We start from the raw sequence: 26,387 nt of genomic DNA on the forward strand, positions 1-26,387 counted from the left end.
AATATAGGGGGAAAGAGTGGGTAGGCCTGTCTTCTGGAGGCCAGGTTTGCCAATATAGAGGAAAGGGGAGAGTAGACCTGTTCTCTGGATGCTAGGTCTACCAATACAGTGGAAAGGGGTGGGCAGACCTGTTCTCTGAAGGCCTAGACTACCCCCCCCCCCATAGAGGACATTTTCTGTAAAAAAATTTTGAAGAGATTGTTTTTCTCTTATAATGTTTAAATTAGCATTAAAATATAGTTTAAAAGGAATCATTCTTAAGAGTTTTACAAAGTTATGGAAATAATCTAAAAACTAATCTAAATCTAATTTATGCAATAGTCAAATGTAGATGTGCTCACTTTAATGCTATTAGCGGGGTTTTTTGCTCACGAGGTAGAATTTTTGCTCAGAACACTGTGGAGTTTAAAGGAAACATTGCGTAGTCAGGTTCCCAGAACAGAAGATGGGAAAGTATGAATTAACTTGAAAAAATGATAAATATTAAGGACACTTTGCAGTTGTACTACTTTCTGATTGCATCTTTTCCTTGATCAGGGGATCCTGCCAAAGCTGCATGCACCCAGGCAGCCTCCAGATTGAACTACTTACTAAAACAGTACATGCGACTGCCCTTGAACAATGTCCATATTAATCTACAGTTGGCCCAAAATTCAGGTGACATCCTGGTAGGACAGGTCAACTACTTTGGACATAGGACTCCAATTGTGCAAGAGCTACATCAGCTCCCAATTGGTCTCTGAACTCAATTCATAGCTATTTTTGATCATTAAAGCCTGAGCTATGCAATGACCACCTCCACCATATGATCTTTGCCATGTATTCATATCATCCTCATGGGGTTTTCTTATGCCCCATCACTGGAAGTGTGACAGATGGCACGATGTGACAGGGTATTTTGGGTGGCAGCAATGAAGGTGTGGAATACACATTCAACAGGAATTTTATGGCTCCTTCACTTAGGTTGCACAGAAAAATTATTTTGATATGGAAGAATTTTAAGCCTAAAATCATATTTTAAGATGGTGATCTATGGCATTTACTGATTGAAGAGGAGGAGGAGGAAGAAGAAGAGGAGGAAGAAGAGGAGGAGGAGATTGGATTTATACCCCGCCCTTCAGTACCCAAACGAGCGGCTTACAAACTCCTTTCCCTTCCCCTCCCCACAACAGACACCCTGTGAAGTAGGTGGGGCTGAGAGAGGTCTGACAGAAACTGCTCTTTTTCAAGAATGGCTCTAACAGAACTATGGCTTGCCCAAGGTCACCCAGCAGCTGCAAGTGGAGGGGGAATCAAACCTGGTTCTCCCAGATTAAGAGTCCACATACTTAGCCACTACACCAAACTGGCAAAAACTACTTTTTCTAGTTTGATTGTCTTGATTTTATTGTAAGCCACCTAGAGGTCTTGGAAGTTCGATAATTCTTAAGTAACAGTGCATGTTAATTAGTTGCTATGAATACAGATTATATTGATTTAAAACTGAATGGGGCATTTTTTATGTATCATCACTGAATATACTATAAATTTCTCCTATTATCAACTTTTTTACTGTTAAAAACAATAATGCCCATGATCAAAAATGGGAGGAGTCATGACTTTCAGTTCACTTCCATCCAAAATGTAAATGTACACCACAGCAAGTTAAAGGCAACTCTTGTGGGGAAGGTGAGCAGGTTGTATGAATACCTAGATAATCATTTGAAGATCAACAGTTACAGGTAAGCAACCTGCTTTTACTTTATCATCTGTACATTACACTGATTATACTAGCTAGCTGATCTACCTGCAGGGGGTATAAGAATTTTAAGAAAACAAAGAATTTAGGACAACTTAACTTAAGGATGTGTCTGCTCTAGCATCCAGGACATCATGCCTCATGAAAATGAAAAGCTGAACCCTGGCAGCTGCTCTGCAGAGTTTAGAAAGAGGAATCCATCTGCTGAAGATGTAGGCAGCAACAGCTCTGGTGAAGCTGTTCCTGACAGTGCCTTAATCAGCTCATAGCACACCTTGAGGACCTGAGAGATCCAGTGACTAAACTCTGTGAGGATACACTGGCCTTTCTTATGGCCTGAGTAGCATGAAAAGAAGTCTGTATATTGTCGGAAGAAGGCAGCAGGACTGTGGATGTAAGAAGGAAAGGGTCCTTCTTTCATCCAAGGAGTGTAAAGCCCACTCTAGTTACAAGGATGGTAAGAAAAAAAGTTATGAAGGATCTTGTCTGAGATGGAAAGTTGACACAATCTTTGGCAGAAAGAAAGCATCTGGACATAGTACTTTGTCCCTGTGGAACTTTGAACGCAGAGGGACCATCGGGCAGAGAGTTCAGAGACCCTCCTGGTTGAACAGACAGCAACTAAAACCACCACTTCAAAACTAAGGAAACACAAGCCCAGGGGTGGATGGGGAAGAAAAAAAAGCCCTGGGAAATGCCCGGGGGGGGGGGGAGACAAATGAACCAGGCCCATCCCTAGCCATGCTGAGTGAGCAAGGCCAGGCCTGTCCCTCTCCATGCTGCACAACTGACTAAGAACAGCTGTGCCTGTGTTGCACTGCACACACAAGGCTGTACTTGTCCCTCATTGCACCATGTGTATGAGCAAGGCTTGGCCCCTCCATCTCATCCCTTGCAGGGCAATGGTCATTGGCTTGTGGCAGGTTGCCCCTGCGTCTTGCTTGAGGCTGAGGTGATCCTGGCAGGGAGGCACAGCCCCAAGGAGTCTCTGTGCAGCAGGGCTTTCTCAGTGGCCTGAACGGCCAGTCTGCTCCTGTGCAAGTCACAGGTATCCAGTGGTTCAAAAAAAATATCTGTGAGTTGGGTAAGGACAACCTGTAGGTCCCATTCTAGGATTGGTGACTGAACCAGAGGATAACATTGAACATGGCCCCTAAGGAACTAGTTCACTAGTGGTCCAATAAACAGCTAACAGCCATGCAGGAGAAGGTAAGCAGCACCTGTAACAACCATATGACCCTTAAGAGATGAGTGTACAATCCTAGAGATCAAAAGTGAACTATGTACTCTAGGATGGAACTCAATGCAGTGGTAGACGGATGCCACCCATGTGGTAAAGTCCTCCCACACATTAAGACCTCTCTCTAGTTGCTTTTTGGGGAGGTTGAATCCTTCAGGACATAAGGTACAGTGTGACCAGATTGAGGATCCTGTTGTGGTGTTGAGATGGCAAATCTGGCATCTTAGACAAGTTGGCGTAGCAGTTGCAGGACAGCTGCAGGACTCTTGTGAACCAAAATGTGTGACTGTCTGTGCCACATCACTATCTTCTTTTTGACTTTGGTTACAAGGGGGATATGAGGGAAGGCACAGGCATCCTAACCAGCTGCAAAAGAAAGCATCTCCAAAAGACAGGTGACCACCAAAAGGATGGTGAGGAAGTCAATGTCTGGAAAACACCAACATTAAAAGATGGGATACTGGTATCAGTTGTTGAGCACCTGTTTGTATGTTATTGTGCCCTAATAACTGAGTGCACTGCTCAAGTGTTGTCATCTCCCGCAACATGGATGGAAAGAAAACTGAACCATAATGTTCAGGCTGCTGCGGAGGAGGAGGAGGAGGAGAAAGAGAGGAGGAGATTGGATTTATACGCTGCCCTTCACTACCCAAGGGAATCTCAGAGTGGCTTACAAACTCCTTTCCCTTCCCCTCCCAACAACAGACACCCTGTGAGGTAGGTGGGTCTGAGAGAACTCTGACAGAAACTGCTCTTTTCCAAGAACACCTCTGACAGAACTATGGCTTGCCCAAGGTCATCCAGCAGCTGCGAGTGGAGGAGTGGGGAATCAAACCCGGTTCTCCCAGATTAGAGTTTGTGCACTTAACCACTACACCAAACTGGATCAGGATGTGAAAATAGGCAGGCTCTGGGGAGGAAGATGACTTGTTTATTGAGAACAGCTTGTGAAAATAAGAGTAGCCTTATGTAGCTCAGGTGGCCTTCTGTATCTAGAACAAGGATCCCTAAACTTTTTGAGCCTGCAGGCACCTTTGGAATTTTGACACAAAATAGTGGGCACAACCATAAGGTGGCTACCACAAGAGGCAAAGCCAGCCACAAAATGTAAAGGAGTGAGGTCATGCATAACCCTAATACTATTGCTTCATCATTGCAGGCAGCAGCTCTGTTTAACAGGATGCCTTGAAAAAATATTTTTGGGCATACAACCTCAGTCACACAGTGAAGATGCTTGTGCTGTGGTGGTGGCTGCCGCTGCCAAAGCATGGTGCCGTGCTCGCGACGAAGTGTCAAAAACATCCTATAGGATCCTATGAGATGGCAGTCAAGGCCGCAAAGAAAGAGTTCTATGCAACCTCGATTGCATCTGACAGCTCACACCCGGCCCAATTATATAATGTAATTCGGTCTTTGACAGCTCTGCCCCAGGGCAGACAAAATGCTAGGGAATTGGACTTAGGCTGCGAGGCATTTGCGAGCTATTTCGCAGATAAAGTCTTGGCTCTCCACCGTGACCTCCCCGCCACAATTGTAACAGTTAGGGAACTTGAGGCCCCTTGCACATCTTTGGTGCCGGGTTTAGTGAGTTTTGACCTACTCAGCCTGGAGGAAGCTGACAGGTTGCTCGTATCGGTGCGCCCAACCACATGCGACCTGGATCCGTGCCCCTCCTGGCTTATTAAAGCGGACCACGAGGGGTTTCGAGGTGCACTGCGGGAGATTGCCAACAAGTCCCTCGCTGAGGGACGGTTCCCCAGAGCACTTAAGGAAGTAATGGTCCACCCTCTCTTAAAAAAGCCATCTCTGGACCCGGCCGAATTGGCCAACTATCACCCGGTTTCCAATTTGCCCTATTTGGGCAAACTTCATGAGAGGGCGGTGGCATCACAGCTACAGGGCTATCTGGATGAGGCTTCCGTCCTCGATTCCTTCCAGTCCGGCTTTCGCCCGGGCCATGGGACAGTGACGGTGCTGGTCGCCCTGACAGACGATCTCCGTAAGCATCTGGATTGAGGTGGTGTTGTTAGATCTGTTGGCTGCGTTTGACACGGTCGACCACCAGTTGCTGGCCCACCGCCTCGCCGACGTGGGGATTCAGGGGCTTGCTCTTCAATGGTTTGCCTCTTTTCTTCAAGGTCCAGGACAGAGAGTGGCGACTGGGGACCAGCGGTCCCGAAGGCACCCCCTTGAGTGTGGGGTGCTCCAGGGAGCTGTGTTGTCCCCTATGTTGTTTAACATCTATATGCGCCCCCTCGCCCAGATTGCCCGGAGGTGTGGGCTTGGGTGTCATCAATATGCTGATGATACCCAGCTCTATCTGATGTTAGGCGGCCAGTCGGACTCTGGTCCCGATGACCTTCATCGGGCGTTGCAAGCTGTGGCTGGTTGGCTCAGACTGAGTCGGTTGAAATTAAACCCGGCAAAGACAGAGGTCCTGGGCCTGAGTTGGACCGGTCTGGGGCGCCCTCTCCCGGCCTTCAACGGGGTGCCGTTGTTGCCTGTGTGGGAGGTTAGGAGTTTGGGGGTGCTCCTGGACTCCTAGTTAACGATGGAGGCCCAGGTGGCAACCACTGCCAGGGCGGCCTTTTACCATCTGTGGCTGGCTCGGCAGTTGGTCCCCTACCTTGACTGTGAAGACCTGGCCACTGTGATCCATACAACAGTCACCTCGAGGCTTGACTACTGTAACACTCTCTACTTAGGGCTGCCTCTGTCGCAAATCTGGAAGCTGCAGCTAGTGCAGAATGCTGCGGCCAAGCTGTTGATGGGCCTCTCTAGGTGAGACCACATCCAGCCTGGGCTGCAAGCGCTGCACTGGCTGCCAATAGCATACCGGGTTCGCTTCAAAGTGCTGGTTCTTACCTTTAAAGCCCTAAATGGCCAGGGGCCGGCTTACCTGAAGGACCGCCTCTCCCCGTATGTTCCCCCAAGAGTACTACGATCGGGGAGCCTCCATGTCCTGGAAGTTCCAGGCCCCCAAGAGGCTAAGTTTGCCCCTACTAGGGCCGGGGCATTTTCAGTGGCGGCTCCTACCTGGTGGAACAAGCTCCCAGAAGAGATCCGGGCCCTGCAGGACCTTGTGCAGTTCTGCAGGGCCTGTAAGATGGAGCTCTTCCGCCAGGCTTTTGAGTAGGAGCCGCCGCCGCCACTATCCCACCACCATGGTAGTGCTTCATCGTCTGCCCCTATCATGGGGGGCAAGCATTGCCTGGCAGAAGTGCATAGAACAGCGCTGCGGGAGACCCCGCTATTGAGACAGCTGGCCGCCGAATTGGGTTTATTGTTTCCCATCTTGGGTGATTTACATAGGAAGATCAGAGCACCTTGATTATTGTATGGGTTTTATTGTGGTTTTAATGTTATTTATTCTATTGTATTTTATCTATTCAACCCGGCTTTGCCGCATGTTAGCCGCCCTGAGCCATTGGGAGGGCGGGATACAAATATAAAAATAAATAAAATAAATAAAGAAAGAAAACCCCGAAAAACCCTGCACAGCCAATTAGCTCTTCGATGGCCAATCTGAAGCTCTGTGGGGCAAAAGCTCCACCCAGCTGCACCCACTTTCTAAAAATGCTTGGCAAGCTTCAGGAAAGGTGTCAGCAGGAGCCCATGGGCACTATGTCGGGGACCTCTCATCTAGAAGGATTCTAAGAACATCGATTTTGCTACGTGAATACAAATGGAGTAAAGCTCATGGGCCAGGCTGTCAATCTTAGCTTCTGAATTCTCTTGAATGTCTCACTGGTCTTTCTGCTGAGGCAACTCTCTTCTTCAAAGCACAAGTCTTCAGCCTATTCCCTTGTCTCAAGCTGCAGAGAAATACAGTGGGAGCTACAGTCTGCTATCTGTTCTGAGGTTGCCAGCTGTTGCCAAGGGAGGCACAGGACTTCATTGCAAAAGACCACAGCATTCTGTTTGACATCCTTAGGGAGGTGATCAAAGCCTGGAGAAATATTTAACCACAGGAAATGCTGATTCTGACTCTACTGAAGCTAATCAAGGATACGTGTCTGAAACCAGCCTCTGCTCCAACAACATCCAAGCACATTAGAAACCTTTATAGAGTACTAAGAAAAAGGCTTGTTGTGGAAATAAATACAACGAGCTCTAGAAAGAGGCTCTGGGCGGGTGCCCCGGCCTTGGACACTCAGTGTCAATTTGCTGTGGTGACCTCAGCGGGGTGTAATGACACTGAGTCCACCATTTTCTACAGAGGAACTGATCTCTGCTACCGAAAGAACAGTTGTAATTTTGAGTAATCGCCAGCCCTCGCCTGGAGATTGGCAACGATGGTTCCCCAGAAGGGAATGGCTGGTTTGGAGGGTGGAGTCTATGGCTTTGTACCTGTCCAAGGTCCCACGCCTCCTGAAACCTCACCCTCTCCAGGCTCCATCCCTCACATCTCCAGGAATTTCCCACCTGGAGTTGGCAACCCTATCTCCTGCCCCAGCCAATCATCAACCTATCTTTATTTTCCCCTCACTCTTCAGCTTTCCACTCCCCACGCACCTGCAGCCTCTCCCGTGCTCTGAAGCCCTGACTGCTACATCACATTGGCTGTCATATGGGGGCCACCTCAGCAGCATATAAGGACACAGAGCCCACCATTTTCTCCAGGGGAACTGATCTCTGCCATCTGGAAAGCGGTTGTAATTCTGAGTGATGTCCAGCCCCCACCTGGAGATTGGACAGATTTTACCTCAGAACAGCAAACTGTTTAGAATGTTAGAGGCAAAAGCCAATCAAGTCGCATATGCAAACAACCTCTGTGTTCCGAGTCAAAGGCCAATGAGGCTGCATATGCAAATAACCTCTCTGTTCTGACTGGCTATGGGGGGGAGAGGAACAGCAAACTGTTTTAGAATGTTGGAGGCGAGACTCAAGCAATGCAGCCAGTGGATACGGACAGATTCTGAGTGACACACCAGGGCGCCAACCAATTCCGGAGCGTGTGGAATGTTCTAGAGAAGTGCCACCACCATTCAGCTTTTATATATAATTATAGAGTATTTTCTCTCACTCTCCACCAAACTGAATCACGGATCAGTTGAAACTTCCCTAGGAGCTGTCAAAGCTCCCATTCACCTCTGACCAGTAAAGAGGGCAGGAGGTTGAATGGGGATGGGTAGGAGAGTTGATGCTTCAACACTGCCTGTATGATGAGGTATCACTGGTACAGAAACTGGTGAGTACAAGTGTGAGTACAGAATGCCAAAGACAGGTCTACTTCCTAACTAGAATATAATCTTCCAGCGCCACAGCCATATGAGTTATTTGTTCAGAGTATAGGTTAATTCCTTTAGTAGAGAATACTGGTCCAAAATGGCACTGGAAGTTGATGAATCGGAAGCCTTGTCAGAAGCTCTGGAATCCCATTGAGAGGTACCATGCATCTGCCTAGAACTGCAGGGCACCGAAAGCCTTCTGCACGACCACAAAGATGACTCCTGAGCCATAGACAGTGTTGATGATAATAGGGGCAAGTGATGGAAAGGTTGCACTGGTGGAGAGGTGGCTGTAAATGATGGAGGTAACAGCAGTAGAAAAGCGTCTAAAGTAATGACTAGTCAATGGCCAAAAACTAGGCCTCTGGTATAGGGCTGAGGATGCTGATCGATCTGGAAGAGACCAAGGCAGAACCAGAGAGCATAGACAAAAAAAAATCTATCCAGAGCGTCTTCAAATTGCTGCTCTGAATTGGGGAGGTCTCTGCTGCAGGCAACAAGGGCAATAGGATTCTTGATGGCACAATCTCCAAGACTGGTGCAGTCATTGATGACACTGGCAGAGCAGTAAAGGAAGCCACAGTAGCTGATTTGGTGCTTTGTACTGAAGCAATTGGTACAACTGTAAGCTGACCTTGCTTTGGCTTGTTGGCCTTTAAAGAAGACTTCAAAGCAAAATTGTCGTTTGCGAGGCCACTGACAAGGTGGTGAGGCTGGAGCATTCTGCAATGGAGAAGCAATTCCTGGGACACCATCAGGGCCCTCTCCCACAAGGGTAACCTTCAAACAAGGGGTCCAATTTTGATGGGCCTGTTTTATAAACTTATCACACTAGATACAAGTGTCAATTTTGTGCTAAAAGTCAGATTTAAAGATTTTCAAATCAAGGCTCTGTGAGAGTACAAAGCCCATTTGTGTGATACACATAAACCACAAAGCATGGCAGATGAATACGATACGGGTTGAGCTTCTGTTCCTTATCTAGTTGCAAGTATTTACCCAGGGTGTGGCTGGAGATGCAAGCCTCTGGCACCAGCCTGAGGGGCAAGAGTCAAAGAGCTTTTGGCCCTTAGCTTTTAACCAATGGCTTGCAGCCCAAAACCCCAAGTAGATTTGGCTAGCGGATCTAGGACTAGTCCAAGATATAGTATACTGTATTACTTGTTTTTTTCATATTTCATAAGCAACTTTGGGCTCCAGTTGGGGAGAAAGTGGAATGAAAATGCTGAAATATATGTAGGTTGTTTGAGTTGTCCTTCAAGCATCTAAACTTAGTTGTTCTCATCCTCACTACTTTAATTTTTACTCAGACTGGAGCAGAAGTAAAAGTTTGTTTCCTTTCATCAATTCCCACACTATTCCTTAACTTTGAATAAAACATTTGTGCAAAACAGGTTTCAGCAATGAAGGAACTCTTGGTTAAATCCTATGAACCATGAGTACAAGGGTACCTGCAGTCTGAGGATCCAAACTGCTAGGTCCAGGTGTTGAGGGCAACTTTCTTTTAAAATAATATGTGTGACTAACATGTACTGCTTGAATCAATCATTGCCAGTGCTAAATTTTATTACGGCTGCTATGACTGATGATTAAATGCCATATCACAGCAGCAGCATCTTCTGCACTTACACATATTTTTTTTGTACTTTGGGTTGAGAATACTAGCAAGAAAAGACAGCAGAGTTAATGCTTGACCCATTCATTTCTGTGCTTCCCAAAATTTAACTTTGTTATTAGGTATTTCTTTTCTCAATATCGCTAAAATTCCTTCCAAGTTTCTAGTAGTATCAGCGATGTAACAGCAATCTTTCAAGTTTATCCTAAACTACAGAAATATAGATTTCAGGTACTGAACATTTCTTCTATATTTCAAGACAACATTGAATACTTTGGTTGAGATGTCATGATCTTGTTCAAACAGTTAACAGCAATAATTTCCCCAAAATTGTACAAAACAGTCTACAATTCATTAGCTTAGCTCCTTCAGTGAAGTGAAAACAAAACATTGGTTACAGAATTATCCTGGTGTTTCATCATTTTTCTCCATGCCTGAATATTTAATTTTTTTGTTAACAGATACATTATGCAAGTATTCAATGACGTTATATGATTTAGTCCTTCATTATTATTTCATTTGTACCTTGCATTTTATTACATTTGCAGCACTATCTGTGACAAAGCTAAGTGTATCAGATCATTGTCAAACGTAAGAGGTGAACAAGATGGATCCATGGATGACACCTGAGGTGCCTTGACAGTCCCCAATATTAAGTCATAACATGTCAACCATGGCCCTGCATGATGACTGAAGAAATGGTATTTCTTGGGGGGGGGGGGGGGGTTTAAAAAGAAAACTAGCCTTTCAGAATTTCATAAAAGGGTATTAAGTGGATCATAAACATTATATGTTGCATTAAGTCCAGATTTCATTTTAAACCAGATTTTTAAAACAGAAGATTGTATCTGAAATTATAAAATAAATTTTAAAACACAATTTAAATGTTATAAAACTCATTTTATCTAATTTTTGCTCAGTTTTCAGGTCTGGGAAGACAGAATATTACATAAAGCCCACTACCGTAGTCCTTGAACCACCCCCACCCCCCATAGCTCTAGTATATCTTGAAATCTTACATCCCTTTAAGAACTGCATGGTAGCAATCAGGGCTTTTTTAAAGGCCACCTTGAGCCAAGAGGTAAGGTGGTGGCAGAGGAAAGTGCTGTGAAGTCATGGTTGACTTATGGCGACCCTGTAGGGTTTTCAAGGCAAAAGACATTCAGAGGTGGTTTGCCATTGCCTGCCTCTGTGTCATGCCCTGATATTCCTTGGAGGTCACCCACCCAAATACTAACCTTTAGCATTTGAGATCTGACAAGATTGGGCTGACCTGGGCTAAGAGGTAAGGTGGGGTATAAATATTCCTAAAATAAATAAAAGGGCTTAAAATGGCTAGAAACATGATGTGGAATTGTATTTTTTGCAAGGTTATTGCAGAGGCTGGATTATCATAGCATTCTAATTCTTCCAATATTCACTAAATTCTGTTTGCTGGCAAATAGTAATCTTAAACACAGACTGATGCTCATTTTGTAAACAGAGCAAGTTAAAAGTGAAGTGTCCTTATTTAGCTGCACTGACAAGTGAAAAGTAATGCATCACTTTGACAGTTATGCATGGGGAAAAGCATTCCAATATGAAGCATCCAAATTCCCTCCTTGTATACTGGTTCTCTATCATAGCGGGAAAACATAACTTACCAACTCTAGGTGCCACTGGGGTGCTTATTTCAGAAGGAGCAGTACTGCTGAAGGCTGTCAGAGGGATCTTCATTTGTATGGAACTCCTATTGCTGGTAGGGGGAGTATACACCCCTGATGTAGTCACAGTAGCCAACGTAGTCCTTGTGGCTTGTGCAACTGGATGTGCTGTTGAGACAGCCTGTACTGCCAGAGTTGTCCCTATTGAGCAACCAGCACTGGCTGGAGAGTTCCTCTGAATGCTAGAGCTGGGTACAGAAGGGCTGTTGTTTGGTTTTACTGAATTAGCAGATGACAGTGTTAATGAAGTCTTGCTTAGGTTGCCAACATTAGATTGACTTTGCACAGGTATAAATCCGACACTTCCAGACTGCTGGTTAGTAACCAAGGTACCAGTATGGCTTTGCAGGAGCTGAGGCTGAGAGGACATTGCAACAGGTACATGCAGTATTACTGGCAAGGACTGTAGCGAAACAGACACAGGCTGTGTGCTGCCACCGGCCACTTGGCTAGTGCCAACTACTGTTGCTGTATTTGCTGCGGGAAGAACTGTTGTTGTCAAGGAACCAGAAGTCAAAGGTGTGGAAGTGGCTGGAGTCTGTGGCTTGGGATGTCCACTGGCTGCTGTCTGTGGAGTTGCAAGATTAGGAGCAGACACTACAAAGTAGAACAAAAGATAAATCACTGTTAACATACTATGCCAAGTAAGCTATTTTATTTAATACAGGGGCATGAAACTGAAACCAGCAGAATTAATTCATCACGATAATCGGCACTTTGAGTACTATTTTATTTATTTATACCCCAGCTTTGTCTCCAATGGGGACCCAAAGCTGCTTCCATCATTCCTCCATTTCAACCTCACAACAACCATGTCAGGTAGGTTAGACTGAGTGTGGCCTGGCCCAAGGTCACCCAGCGAGCTTACATGGCATAAGTGGGGATCTGAACCTGGGTTTCCAGATATTACTCAATCACTACACCACACAAAGTATGCCACAACACTGAATTAAAATATGGTTTCCCATTGATATTAAGAACAGAAAGTAAAATTCCAGTGGAAATGAAGAGACAGCAGCTTGATTGCCAAAGACAGAAGGCTTTCCGCCACTGGGGGTGATTTTCACTGATTCTCCCTCTCCCACTGCAAATCCTCATTTTGCAACCTTTGCTGTTCCTACGGCTGCAACACCACATGGGGCCTTCATTTTGAGAGGCACGAGGTCAGAAAGATTGCTTCCAGAAATGCCGCTCTCTCATGCAAAACAGGATCCATGCCAGCAATTTGGAATTCTCATGGTAACAATCATTTTATTAACACATTACTGGGAACAACAGACAAATAAAATGTAGGCTACTTGGATGTTTGGCATTTACACTAACAATCCATATTAAAAAATGTAGCGATACCATACTTTTCATAATTGTAGGTCTTTACTGTAAATGAAAAGAGGGGAAAATAACACAAACCAAATTGAATTAAGTACCTGAAGGTTAAGAAAATATAAATCTCTTTACTGTACTCTGCAGCAAAATAACCACTTACAGGTAGAACGCTATTGCACTTTAAAATACATTTTCAGATCTATCTGTATTTAAAAAGTATAAGAGATTAAAAGGTGTGTTACTCTTCTATTTAAGGAACTGTTCTCAGAGTTCTTAATAAGCAGAAAAGTCTGCATCCCAGAAGAGCCTACACTGAAGTTATTGAAACTCCATTTTATCACCTATTATTACATGCATCTCTCTCTTGGATGCACACCTTAACATGGAGAGGGGGTTTGAGTGTGCCAGTGAAACTGTGAGCAATACTGACAGGATTTTAGACTCTATCAAGAGCTCTAAAATCCTAGCAGCGTCATTCAAGGAACTGGGAAAGCTGAGACACCAGGCTAAGATGTATCCATTCAGGAATCAGTGGTCACATCAGCAGAAGAGAACTGCCAGTTCTAATGGTGATGGGGGCAGAGGACTCCTTGAAGAGTAGCTACTGGGCAGCAGCAGTAGTGGAAGGTGACACTGGCAGAGGATCTTTCATAAACAATGGCAGCAACAACTGAGCAAACCCTAGTTAGTAGTGCACAGAAGAAGACAATGGTAAACCACTTCTTATAGCTCGGAAACCTTATGATGAGATAATCCAAAGTGAAAGAAGATACAGTACTAGAAGACAAGACTCCAAAGTTGGAAAGGCACCCAATTAGCTACTGGGGAAAGAGCAGACAACTACGAATAGTGTTGTTCTTAGTGACACAATGGAATTAAAGCTGAAAGGACATTCGGTTGCCATTGCATTACACAAATAATAGAAACATGAAATGCAAGAAGTATGAAATCAAGGTAAGCTAAAAAAAACTAGAAATGGAATGTTTAAACACTAATTCTGGGTTTGAGTGAACTAGCGTACATAGGACATTTTCAGTGAGAAAATTACAAAGTGTTTTACTCTGAAAATGAAATACTCAGAAGCAACAGTTTTGCTCTAATAATGAGGTAATACATAGCACAAGCATTCAGGGGCTATAATGCTATGTCTGACTGAGTAATATCAACCACACTTCATGAACAGCCTTATCAAGATAACCACTTAAATCTATGCCTGCCCCAACTTCAGATGTTGAAGAGGAAGAAACTGAAAGCTTTTGTGAAAGTGTCCAAAAAGAAACTGATTATACACTTAAAGAAGTACTGATAATCATAGGTGACTGTAACACAAAAGCAGGAAGCAAAGTAGAATCAAATATAGTCAGAAAATTTGAACTAGGATTGTGAAAGGAAGCAGGAGAGCAACTCAGAATTTTGTGAAGCCAACAATTTGTTCACTGCAAAACAAATGCTTCAGGCAACTGAACAGACTAATTGTATACATGGATGTCACCAGATGGCCAATACAGAAATTAAACAGATTACATAATCAGAAGCAGAAGATGCAGAAGCTCTATTTTCTCTGTTAAAACAAGACAAGCAGCCGAGTTGTGGTACAGACCACGAATTGTTAATATCAAAAATTAGAATAAGGATGAAAGAAAACACTAAAAAACCTATAGTGCCAAAGTATAATCTAAACAACATTCTCAAAGATTATACAGACCATGTAATGAACAGATTTGCATTACTAAGGTCAGGTCAATGTGAATCAGAAGAACTGGAGGTTGAAATCAAAGATATTTTAAGGAAGAATGAGCAAAGGCTATTCCTGTAGCCAAAAGAAGTGAAAAGCCTTGATGGATGACTGATGAAACTCTTAAAACTGTTACAGACAGATAAGGAGCAAAAGTAAAGGTAACAGAAATCAAGTCAGAATTCTTAACGCAGCTTTTCAGTGATTTGTCCACAGAAACAAAGAGGACTATTATAATAACCAGTGTAAAGAAACAGAAGAATAAAAAAGGAAGAACAAGAGTCCAGTTCCACAAGATCCAAGAATTCAAAGGGAAATTCAACCCATAGGCTAGGGTTGCTGAAAGATCAATATGGAAATACATTAACTGATCAGGACAAAATAAAGAAATGATGGAAACAATGACGAAATGTACAGAAGACATGGAAGGATGACATCCCCTCAAAGAAGAATCTTTTGATGAAGAACCTGCAATTTTAGAAAACAAAGTGAAAGCACCACTTAAAGCTATTGAAAGAAACAAATCACCAGGACTAGAAGGAATATCAGAGCTATAGCTACAGAAAGTGAGTCCATAAAAATATTAACAAGAATATGCCAACAAGTATGGAAAATGAAACAACGGCTCACAGACTGGAAACGCTCAGTCTACATTCCCGATCTGAAAAGGAGGTGTTGAAGATTGCAGCAACTATCAAGCCATTGCATTAATTTCTTGTGCAAGCATCAGGCTCAAAATGTTACAACAGACCCTCAACCATATATGGAACAAGAAATGCCAGATGTTCAAGTTGTATTCAGAAAAGAGGCACTAGAGATCATACTTCGAATTAACACTGGTTACCAAATCATACCAAAGAATTTCAGAAGAAAATCAGTTTGTGTTTTATATATTACACCAAAGCTTTCGCCCTGTATGCATCATGAAAAGCTATAACAGGCTTTGAAAGAAATGTTTGTGTTACAACTTATGATTGTTTTGATGCATAATCTATACTATTACCTATACTATGGCTACTGGTAGGACAGAACATAAACAAAATAGTTTCCAGTTGGTTAAGATGTCAATCAAGGTTGTATTTTTTTCTCCCCACATCTTCAATTTATATACAGAACACATCATAACAAAACCTGGATTAGGTTTAGATGAAGGTGGAATAAAAATTGGTGGAAGGAACATCACAAATTTGAGATACACAGATGACACCATATTACTAGCAGAAAATAGCAGACTTGAAATTACTAATTATGAAGGTTAATGGAGAAAGTGCCAAAGTAGTATTTACAGCTGAACATCAAGTAGACAGAAGACTACTTTACTTTACGGTTGACAATAAAGAAATTGAAACTGATAAAAATTTTCTATTCCTTGGCTCGATCATCAACTAAAAGAGAGATTGCAAACAAGAAATCAGGAGGAAACTGAGACTTGGAAGGGCAGCCATTAAGGAGTAAGAAAAAATATTTTAAGTGTAAGGATGGCGGCCAATATCAAGATATGGTATTCCCCATTGATATGTACAGATACGAAAGATGGGCAATGAAGAAAGCTGACAGAAAGAAAACGGAGTCATTTGAAATGTGGTGAAGGAAAGTGCAGATACCATAGACTGCCAAAAATACAAATATGTGGCGGGTTCTACATCAAACCCTGAATTCCACCTAGAAGCTAAAATGATGAAACTTGGGCTATTGTACTTTGGGTCAGACATCATGAGAAGAGAAAATTCACTGGAAAAGACAATAATGCTAGGAAAAGTTGAAGGCAGTAGGAAAGGAAGACCCAACATGAGATGGACTGACTCAATAAAGGAAGCCACAGGCTTCAGTTTGCAAGAACTGAGCAAGGCTGTCAATGATAGGATGTTTTTGGAAGTCATGAATAGGGTTGCCATAAATCGGAGGCAATCTGACAGCACTTAACATACACACTGCATGCAGGGAGTATATGACATAATGAAATCAGCATGCCTGTGTTAAGAAATAAGAGTACTAGGTTGGATGTGTTATATTCATGGCACTAATGGGTGCTGTGCCCTGGCAGTGAAAGTAGGAAAGGATTAACACAGATGAAGAGGGAAGTAAGGTTGAGAAACAGAACTATATATCAGAGTAAGGGATAAGAGGAAATCTGAGAGGGAAATTATGTTTGTGGATCTTCCTTCCAGCAAGTTAGGAAGCAACGCTCATCAACAAAAAGAAGATAAAAAGAACTGTATTAGGCCCCCACTCTGAGCCAGTCCCCCAAGTGCACGGTTATGCAAGCCTAGTAGAAAGCGGTGTGGAGGAATGCAGAGGAACAAAAGTCTTAACATTCTGTAACAGAACAGAAGACAAAGAACTTTGTGTTCACTACAATGGCTGAATAACAAAAGAAATAATAAAAAAAACTAGAAGTAATTAGTAGAAGGAATCTGCACAGGAACACTACTCTACACTCTTTGCTCTACTGGTGGTGGAAACTGCTGTCAAATCACAGCTGACTTATGGTGACCCCATAGGGTTTTCAAGGCAAGGGATGTTCAGAGGTGGTTTGCCATTGCCTGTCTCTGCATCACAACCCTGGACTTCTTTTGTGGTATCCCATCCAAGTACTAATCAGGGCCAACCTTGCTTAGCTTCCAAGACCCAATGAGACTGGGCTAGCCTGGGCCATCCAGGTTAGGGCTGCTCTATTAACTCTCATTATTATCCAGTGCCAGCCTTGGGTTTCAACAGGAGAGAGCCTGGCCTCTTATGTGCATAAGGATACTACTTGGCAATAACAATATAATTTGCTTTTTAAACATATACACACACTTGTACAGGAAAAAGTTAAATACACTTCTGAAGTGGAAATGAGTCTTTTACCTGTATTCACAGATGTCTGAAAAGTGGTTGGTGTGCTGTCACCTGTATTCCTCTTGGACTCTAGCATCTGTCTCACTGTGCCAGCATTTCTATGGAATAAAGATTTGCATTAGCAGTACCAATCAAGCTGCAGCAACCACAGAAAAACTTATTCCAGAGTCTTATGTCATCAGAGTGCTGAGTTCTTCATATTTATGTGTAACAAGGAGTCCTGAGTTCCTAAAAAATATAGTACAGGAACTACTCCTGGCTTTGAAAATAACAGAACATCCGACTTAGTTATGTCCGCATTGGAGGTATGGAAGGGATCCTTGATTGCTGGGTGTTTCTCTCATCAGCTTTGGAGGCAAGGACAAAGTTGCATCTCCCTGTCTCCATGCTCCCTCCTCCTCGTCAGTTTGGAGGTTTCCACAGGTGGAACATTCTATCTTCTAAGGGAACTATATTCCTAACTTAAAGTTTGCTCAAGTTTTCTAAGACTAACTATTTACAGACAGCATAAGTAAAGAGGGTAAAAAAAAACTGAGACCATAATCAAATTAAAAAAAAAAATAGGTTGCTCCTATAACTGATAATCTTCAAGTGGCCATCTGTGTAGTCTCACACTTGGGTCTGGTGCCTGGGCTCAAACTCGACTTCAGAGAACTACAAGAGCTAGCCTCTGGCATTTTGGTGTGCTTTTCTCCTGTGCTCTAGGGAGCAGGCATCGACTGTGCATGCCTGGAACAAGGAGAAAGCACCCTCCCACCCAGTTCTTTCCAGTTGCTACCGGTAAGTCCCATAAACTAAGTGAATGAGAGATGCCAGCAGTGAGGATGATTGGGTCGGCAAGTGTGACTGCACAGATGTCTACTCGAAGATCATCAATTACAGGTAAGCAACCTGTTTATCTTCGTTGTGGTCTCTGTGAACTTCCACACTTGGGGATTAGCGAGCTACAATAGATGGATGGCGGGTGCTGACAAGCAAGGACAACAGATAAACATGAGAGCATATGCAATTTTATCTGCAGGGGACTACCTGAATGGATGGATCAATGCAAGCATCAATGGAAGATGGACCTCAGCACCAACTGTCCAAGACGCAGCTCACCGAGCTCCGATATTGAGGACATAAAGTGTCACAAAAATCGAATGTGATGACCACATAACTGCAGTACAAGTATTTATTTATTTATTTCATTCAGCTTATATCCCGCTCGAACCCCTCCCTTGGGGTCTCTGAGCGGCTTACATAGTTTTATTATCCCTAACTATGGGCACATACATCATTGGGGCGGGATTGCCTACCAGCACCCAGTGGGATTCAGTTGGTGTTTTCCTCGGCTTGTCTTGGCTCGGCTCCCGGCTTCAGCTCGGTCTCTCCCATCCTTTTTTCCTTTCAGACTTCTCGGTGGTCTTCTGGAGTTGACGGGCCCATTCGTTGCGCCGACCGCATCGGCGCAGCTCCGTCCCTCAGGCTCCGCCGCGCCTGCGCCGCTGGGTCTTTATGCTTCCTGGCTCCACCTCCGCACCACCGCTCGATGTTACGTCTTTCTTTATTTCCGCTCGCCACCTCGCCTGCTGCCATTGCGCTCCGCTCCGCCACTGCCAGAGTCCCACCTTACCTCCCAATGGAAGAGGGTGCTCCCTGCCTTCTAAGGCAGGTACCCATTCATCTACTCGCAAGTTGTTAAGGCTTTCGAACCGCTGGATGGGCGGGAGCTGTGAAAACAGATGTCACCCAGTTTGCCAATCGCTGGAGGGAAATCCTGCAGCCCTTATGGGGATTGCCGTAAGCCACAAACAAGGGAGGATCCCATTGGAACGGTCAAGTCCTGGAAAGGTAGAAGGATAATGCCCTGAGAACATCTGGGGTATGCAGTGATTGTTGACTGTCATCAGTAGGTTCCAAACAGAATGTAGGCAGAAGCGTAGGATGGGATAGCTGAAAAAAAGTTCTACCTTTGGTAGAAATGTGGGATCTGGACAGAGTACCACCTTCTCCTTATGGAAGATAGTATAAGGTGGGTCAGAGTGGAAAGCGCAGAGGTCACGCACCCTTTTTGCCAATGTAATAGCAACCAAAAAGGCCATCTTTCATGATAGAAGATGTTGTCACTAGCAGCTTAAAGGGTTTACCCATGAGTTTTGAGATGACAAGAGACAGGCTCCATTCAGGTACCAAGGGTTTCACCAGAGGGTGCAGCCTGAGCATCCCCTTGAGGGGCATCATGTCCAAAAGGGCATTTGGTGACATGATGCAAGTTCTACCATCTATCAAATTGTGGAAGGCAGATATTGCGGAGAAGGGATGAGAAGTGCAGTCCCAAATCCCAAGGAAAGACCATGTAGGAGAGGATCTCAGAAAGAGGAGCTAAGGTCCATATGATGGCTGTCAGCATGAATTGAGAAGTGCTTCCACTTTGCTTGGTAAGCGTGACAGGTAGTCAGCTTCCATGCATTCAGCAAGACACGCTGGACTTCAGGAGGAAAGCTTAGGCTGTTATCTTCCACACAGTCAAATGGAAGAGATTCAAGTTATGGTGCTGGACTTTCCCTTGATGCTGTGAGAGGAATCAGGCACTGGTGGGAAGCGAAGAGAAGTATGGCAGGACATCTGCAGTAGCCTCACAAACAAAGGCTGTCTCAGCCCCCAGGAGCCATGAGAATACAGTCCATATGGTCGTTGACTATCTTCTGGATAGTGCAGGTTATAAGTGGAAATGGAGGAAACATGTAAAAGAGTGTCCCAGTGATACAAAAAGGCATCACTGGACGACCCTTGGTGTGGTGGCCCTCTACTGTAAAATATTGTGCATTTCACATTGTCCTTGGTTGCAAATCATCTACCTGAGGGTGGCTGAAAGCACAGAAGATGGGAAGCAGGTATAAAGGATTCAGTGACCATTTGTGTTCCTTGGACTTGGTCCAGCTTAGGAGTTCCACCAGGGAATTCAGAATACCTGGCACATGTACCACCATTAGATGAATGTCATGGTCCCTGCACCAGTGCCAGAGGGTTAGAGCCCTCTTGCAGAGCTTTGCTGACACTGTCCTGCTCTGCTCATTTATGTAATAGATGGTTGCAGTGTTGGCCATAGCGACCTGAACATGCAGACTTTGCAGGGACTGGAGATAAAACTTCAAGGCTCGATGGACTGCCATGAGCCCCAGACAACTGATATGCAGTCGTCTGACCACTGGCTCTGTGCCTTGAGTGTCCAATAGTGGGCTCCCCAACCCCACAGCAAAGCATTGGTTGTCAGAATGGCATCCAGCAATGGCAATTGGAAAGGCATGCCACAGGGCAGGTTGCTGTCTTGGATCCAGTATTCAAAGGTCAAGACTATGCTGGGGGGCTGAAAATTGGGTTTGAAGCTGCAGGAGAACCAGAGTTGAAGAGGCCGCATATGTAGCCTGGCAAAAGAAATGACAAATGTAGTTGCAGCCATGAGACCCAGAAGATGCTGAACAGTTACTACAGGCTATGTGGGTGTTATGATGACAGTTTCCACAAGTGAATGGAGATGGACAGCCCTGTTCCCTGGGAAGTATGCCCATTGTTGGGTAGTGCAGACTTGAGCCCCAATAAACTGTAGAGACTGAGTTGGTTGTCGGAAGGATTTTTCAAGGTTCACACAAAGTTCTAATCAAGCCGGAAGCCGCAGCATGATGGAGATGCCCTCGTGAAGTTGCTGGGAGGAATGGGAAACTATCAACCAGTCGTTGATGTACTGAAAACCTGTGATCCCTTGTTGCTTGAGGGCCACAGTCACCACCATGCACTTTATTAAAACTCTCAAGGCCGTTGATAAACCGAATGGAAGCACCCGATATTGGTAGGGGTGGGGTCTCATGGTGAATCACAGGTAGTGGCAGTGCTGCAGCCAAATGATGATGTGGAAGCAGGCATCCTCAAGGAGCAGAGGGAGTATGGATTGCAGTGTGACTATCCAGAACCTTGTGCCGGATGTACAGATTGAGTCACTGCAAGTTCATGCTATGTATTACCTCATCTGCCACGCCTCGCTTCGGTATAATGAAGTATTGGGAGTAGAATTCCAGATGGTGTTGAGCTTGGGGAATGATCTCTATGGTTTCCTTTGAGAGGAGAACTCAAACCTCATCCTGCAGGAAGCAGATTGCCACAAAATCAGGGATACAGGGGATGGAATGAAACACTACAGCGTACCCCACCCTGATGATGGTGAGGACCTAGGTGTCTGAGGTGATCGACATCCAAGCTGGGAGGAATATTTGTAATCTGGTGCCCAGGGGTGGGGTGACGTGCAGAGGAGGGGGAAAGTCCAAAAGGGCAGCAAACTCAAAGAGACTGTTTTGGCTGAGGTGTTTGTTTCTTGCTGGATTGGTTCTTAGGCCTTGCTTGGTAGCGCTGCTTGTTGGCAGAGGGCTTATGTCTCCAGGTATCAGACTGGCATGGAGTGTGTTGGTGTTTGTAAAAGCTAGGCTTCCATCGTCTAGATTTGGGATGGCGTTGGGTCGCAGGTTGAGAAATACCCAAGCTCTTTGCCCACTTCCTGCAGTTGTTGACATTAGTGAGGATCTTGTCTGTGGTCAAGTGAAATAAGCCCTCTCCATCAAAAGGTAGATCCTTTATCCTGGATTTTATATCCGGCTTCAAGGACGATGATCTCAGCCAAGCATAACACTGGAGTGCAATGGAATTTGCTAGCATCCAATGTAGATAATCTAATTGAATTTAACTATAAGGAGCTTTTTAAGTCGATTCACTCAATTTACTCAATGGAATAAAAATTCATTTTCATGGGCAGAAAGATATTATTTAATTAAACCATTTATTTCCCCAAAACTATTATTTCTTTTCCGAGCCCTACCCATATCTCTCCCACAGATATTGCTTACTAAATGGCAAAATTCTGTTATAATTTTTTTGGGGGGAAACAGATGACCAGGAATCGTGCTTCAAACCCTCATAAAACCTATTCGTAAGGGTGGCTTAGCTTTTCCAGAAGTCAGATCCTACTATGAAGCCACTGCTCTTTTGAACATTATAAAACTCTATAGCACAAGACACAAATTAGACTGGAAACTTATCGCGTTTACCAATATAGACTCAAAAAACTTTCAAAAACTGATTTGGCTTAAATCCACAGACTGTCCCAAAAACATCCAAAATAGCCCCTTTCTTGCACATACACTTAGTATCTGGGATAATTTACATTTTTGTTGTATTCTGTGGGTGTGCTTGAGACCATTGGTCATGTGAGCTAAATAAATAAAATTGAATTGAATTGTATTTGGGATACAAATAAGATTTCTACCCCAGTTTCTCATATAACAACTTTTACAGGTCAGCCTTGATTTTTGCCAACCTTTAATAACATAGCCTACCCTATTTGGAGGGAAAACAATTGATCCATATTTTGTGATATAGAAAAAAAAGGACAAATTAAAAATAAAACTGAACTAGAAAATCTAACCAACCACCAATTACCATGGTTTGAATTTTTTCAGCTAAAACATCTTCGCAATATGCCTATAATTAAACAATCCATAACAAGGATTCCCACAGACTATGGAAAACAACTTTTGGATAACAACGATTCCCAAAAAGTTAGCAGTTGTAGATTTTCCAAGCTGTATGGCCATGGTCTTGGCACTGTAGTACCTGACATTTTGCCAGCAGCTGTGACTGGCCTCCTCTGAGGTGTAACACAGAAAGATGGAGTACTCTCTGTGTCAGTGTGAGAAGAAAAATGGTAGGCAGGTAATTTATATCTACTCAGGAAGATGGGGGAGGGCTGAGTCATTATCTTGTAGGAGTATACCAGGCTGTGACATGCTAATGGAGGAGCTTTCCTAAGGAGGTTCTTTTGCATATGGATTGGCTGTTGAAATTCTAATCTTATCTGTAGTGCTGTTGTAAGATGTAGAGCATTTTGTGTTTTTCAGGACTGGAAACCATGCCCTATTTATTTTTAAACTCTCTTCTTCCCTGTTGAAATTGTGTTTATGTTTATGAATTTCAATGGCTTCCCTGTGTAATCTGACATGGTAATTGGATGTGTTGTCTAGCCTTTTAGTGTCTTGGAATAAGATACTGTTATTGGAAAAATAACATACTGGAAAAATGTTGTTTTGATTTAAAAAACCCAAATTCAATGAAAAAATCGAGTAACAAAGTAGATCTTCTTTTAATTTTTCTTATTGCGGCAAAAACTTTAATTGCACAAAACTGGAAATCGAAAAAGGTACCAACTGTAAGACAATGGTTTATGAAAGTTTGGGACCTAGCAGTAGCTGACAAATTAGCATCTCAGATGATGGCAACAAACCGACTTAAGACTTCGAATAATTTTTTGACTATGTTTCTAACTCACCAAATGAATATTGTTCTTTGCCCAAGAAATATCTTAATTCTGTATTTTATTAAGAATGTGTTAAGAAATAAGATTGTATTAATTCACTTGATATGTTAGTTATTATATTCATATTTGTATTTTATTTTTGGTTTTTAAAATATTATTGTTATCTTTAGAAAATAAAAAAAATTATAAGTGTTAAAAAACAAACCCAAATTCTTTTGAAAATAACAAATAGTAAATTTATAGCGCTGTTGTATGTTGCAGATATGTTGACAAAACTCGATGTTACCTATTGAATGTTGGTTATTTTTGTTTTACTATTATTGTATTATTGTTGTATTTGTTGAAATGATTAATAAAAAAACCTTTTTTAAAAAAGGAAGTTGCCAGCACCCTGGAAGAGCAGGAAACCACATGTCTTAAAGTGTTAATTTGTTGCTTGGAATGTCAAGACATCTCAGAGACCAAAGTAACTGCAGCTTTCTGAGAGGGTTTGGTCAGCTCAGGTATTAAAGCGCTGAACTGATTAGTCAGATGGAAGGTATATGCGGAAATATAGGCTGAATAATTGTGTATTTTAGACGTTGTAGTGAGAGATAACGTTTTTCTTCCCAAGGTGTTGATTTTCTGACCCTCACGGTCTGGCAGAGACGGGTGGTGAATCTGGTTCGCTTCAGCTGCCGAGTGTAAAACGTCGAGTTCCATGTCGGTGTCTGGATAATTAGGCCAGACTGGTCCAAGTTCAGGGCAGGGGAAGGAGTGGTAACAAGTGCCAATGGGCACAGTCGGTGCCAAGGCCGATGTTTGTTCCAACAAATAACAAAACAATGCAGCACACAATACAAAATGGCAAGTAGCAGCAAAACAACTGTGTGCTGAAATACCCGCAAGAGTAAATGTACAAAAAGAGACTTCAGCAAAGTGAAACACATATGTAATCAGCAATAAATCTGTACATAAAATCCATCATAGGAAATATAGAAATCTACAGAATGCATCAAGTCCAAAGTAGATATCCAACACTTTTCCTAGGTAGTATACAGTGTTTCAGACTTTTGGTCCTTCCTCAGAAACAAAGAGCCACAATAGAAAGTCTCATTCCAATTTCTTTACAAGACAATATTGTTAAATTTCTTTATGGGCCAGGTCTCCTAAGCTTGAAAGTGCACCTCTCAAGGTTGCTACTATGTAGAATAGGACCAAAAATGCCTATGATGGAGGTCCTGCCAGAGTTGTATACGATTTTAGAGACAGACAGCCGAAGTGAAGGCAGAAGGACTCGGAAAATGGCCTTTTGAAGTGAAGAACAAGAAGATGATCAGAAAGTTCTCTCATAACAACTAACATATTAACACATTTCGTACTAACACTTAGATTAACAGATCTCCTCCTCTTGGGGTTTTAGCATAGTGTGGTTATCTTTCCTTTATCCCTAGTTGTAGCTCCCTTCCTAATATTTTCTTTGTAGTTCTGTAGTCTATTGCAAAATAAAAAATATCCCTACGGGTTTTATTTTAAAAAAATGTCAGAGGCTAACTCTTGTAGTTCTCCTAGGTTGGGTTCAAGCGCAGGTGCCAAACCCAAGTGTGGGACTGCACAGAGACCACAAAGAAGATCGTCAGCAGACCAGGGACCTCCCTATGCCACCTTTCCCTATGGTAGCCCCTGTAGATTTCCTTGGCAATTTTAATGCCCGCCAGTCAGCTGTGAGTGAAATTGACAAGGGAAAGCCTCCTCTCTCTGCCTTCCCTTCTCTAGCTGACATCGGGTAGCTGGAAAAGGGCAGGCAGAGAACCCAGGCATGTTTCCCTGGCTGCCCTTCGGTTCCACAGCTGGCCTGCTGCGGCGGGTTGGCTGGGGAAGCGAACAGCAGGTATGGAAACATGCCTGGGTTCCCTGCCAGCTATTCTCCAGGTGCCCCGCAGCTGCGGGGAGAAGACTGCCAGGGAACCCAGCATGTTTAAAATGCCTTTCTTTACCTCCCTGATCTCATAGAGGGAAAGAAAGGCATTTAAACATCCCCCCCCCCAACGTTTCTCCACAGCAGCGAAGAGGATCAGGGAAGGAAGGTATACAGATCTGTATTTGGCTTATATGATACCCGAAAAATACCGACAAGGTATTTTTCACATATTTTTCTGGTTCGGCTATTGCCGAATGCACACTCCTAGTTGTGACTTTTCCCTTTAGTATAAGGTACTTCACTGGTAAAGCATCTTTTAGCCAGCTCCTCTACCACAGAATTCTGAAGCCATTTCTTCAGTTCCTCAGGCACTGGAAGGGAAGATTACCCTAATTCCAGAAGGGAATCTTTGAGGAATAAGGAAGTTACCCCTATTTCATATCAAACTTCTGCTTGGTCTTCTCTGGCAATCTGAGGAACTGTCACCAAAATTGTTGCTCTGTGACACACTGGGCCTCTCCTCTGCCTCCAAATCATCTGAGGGCACACTGCTGCTTGCAGTTCCTTTCTAGAACACTGGCCGCACCCCCAGACCTTGAGGAGGCAGTTTACTCTTGTTGTTCCTGTACTGGGATTTCAGCAGTATCAATTACCTTTCTGTCTAGGTGATCAACTGGCTTCATCCCCCTTTACTGCCTACTGCTTTGGCAGAGGACTC

General features: G+C 43.6%; 1 protein-coding gene across 3 annotated transcripts in view; it reads right to left on the minus strand.

The window, feature by feature from the left end:
* Positions 1-26,387, minus strand: part of ATF7IP (activating transcription factor 7 interacting protein) — a 133,174-nt gene that overhangs the window by 20,479 nt on the left and 86,308 nt on the right. For all 3 annotated transcript variants that reach the window (XM_015419724.1, XM_015419726.1, XM_015419727.1), the window contains exons 8-9: positions 17,439-17,527; positions 11,468-12,124 (exon numbers count right to left, since the gene is read on the minus strand). In XM_015419724.1, the coding sequence (XP_015275210.1) occupies positions 11,468-12,124; positions 17,439-17,527 (746 nt within the window). The remainder of the gene's footprint in view (positions 1-11,467; positions 12,125-17,438; positions 17,528-26,387) is intronic.

This window comes from Gekko japonicus, unplaced genomic scaffold, assembly GCF_001447785.1.
Source record: "Gekko japonicus isolate JY-2015 unplaced genomic scaffold, Gekko_japonicus_V1.1 scaffold1853, whole genome shotgun sequence".
In the NCBI taxonomy this organism is placed as follows: Eukaryota; Metazoa; Chordata; class Lepidosauria; order Squamata; family Gekkonidae; genus Gekko; species Gekko japonicus.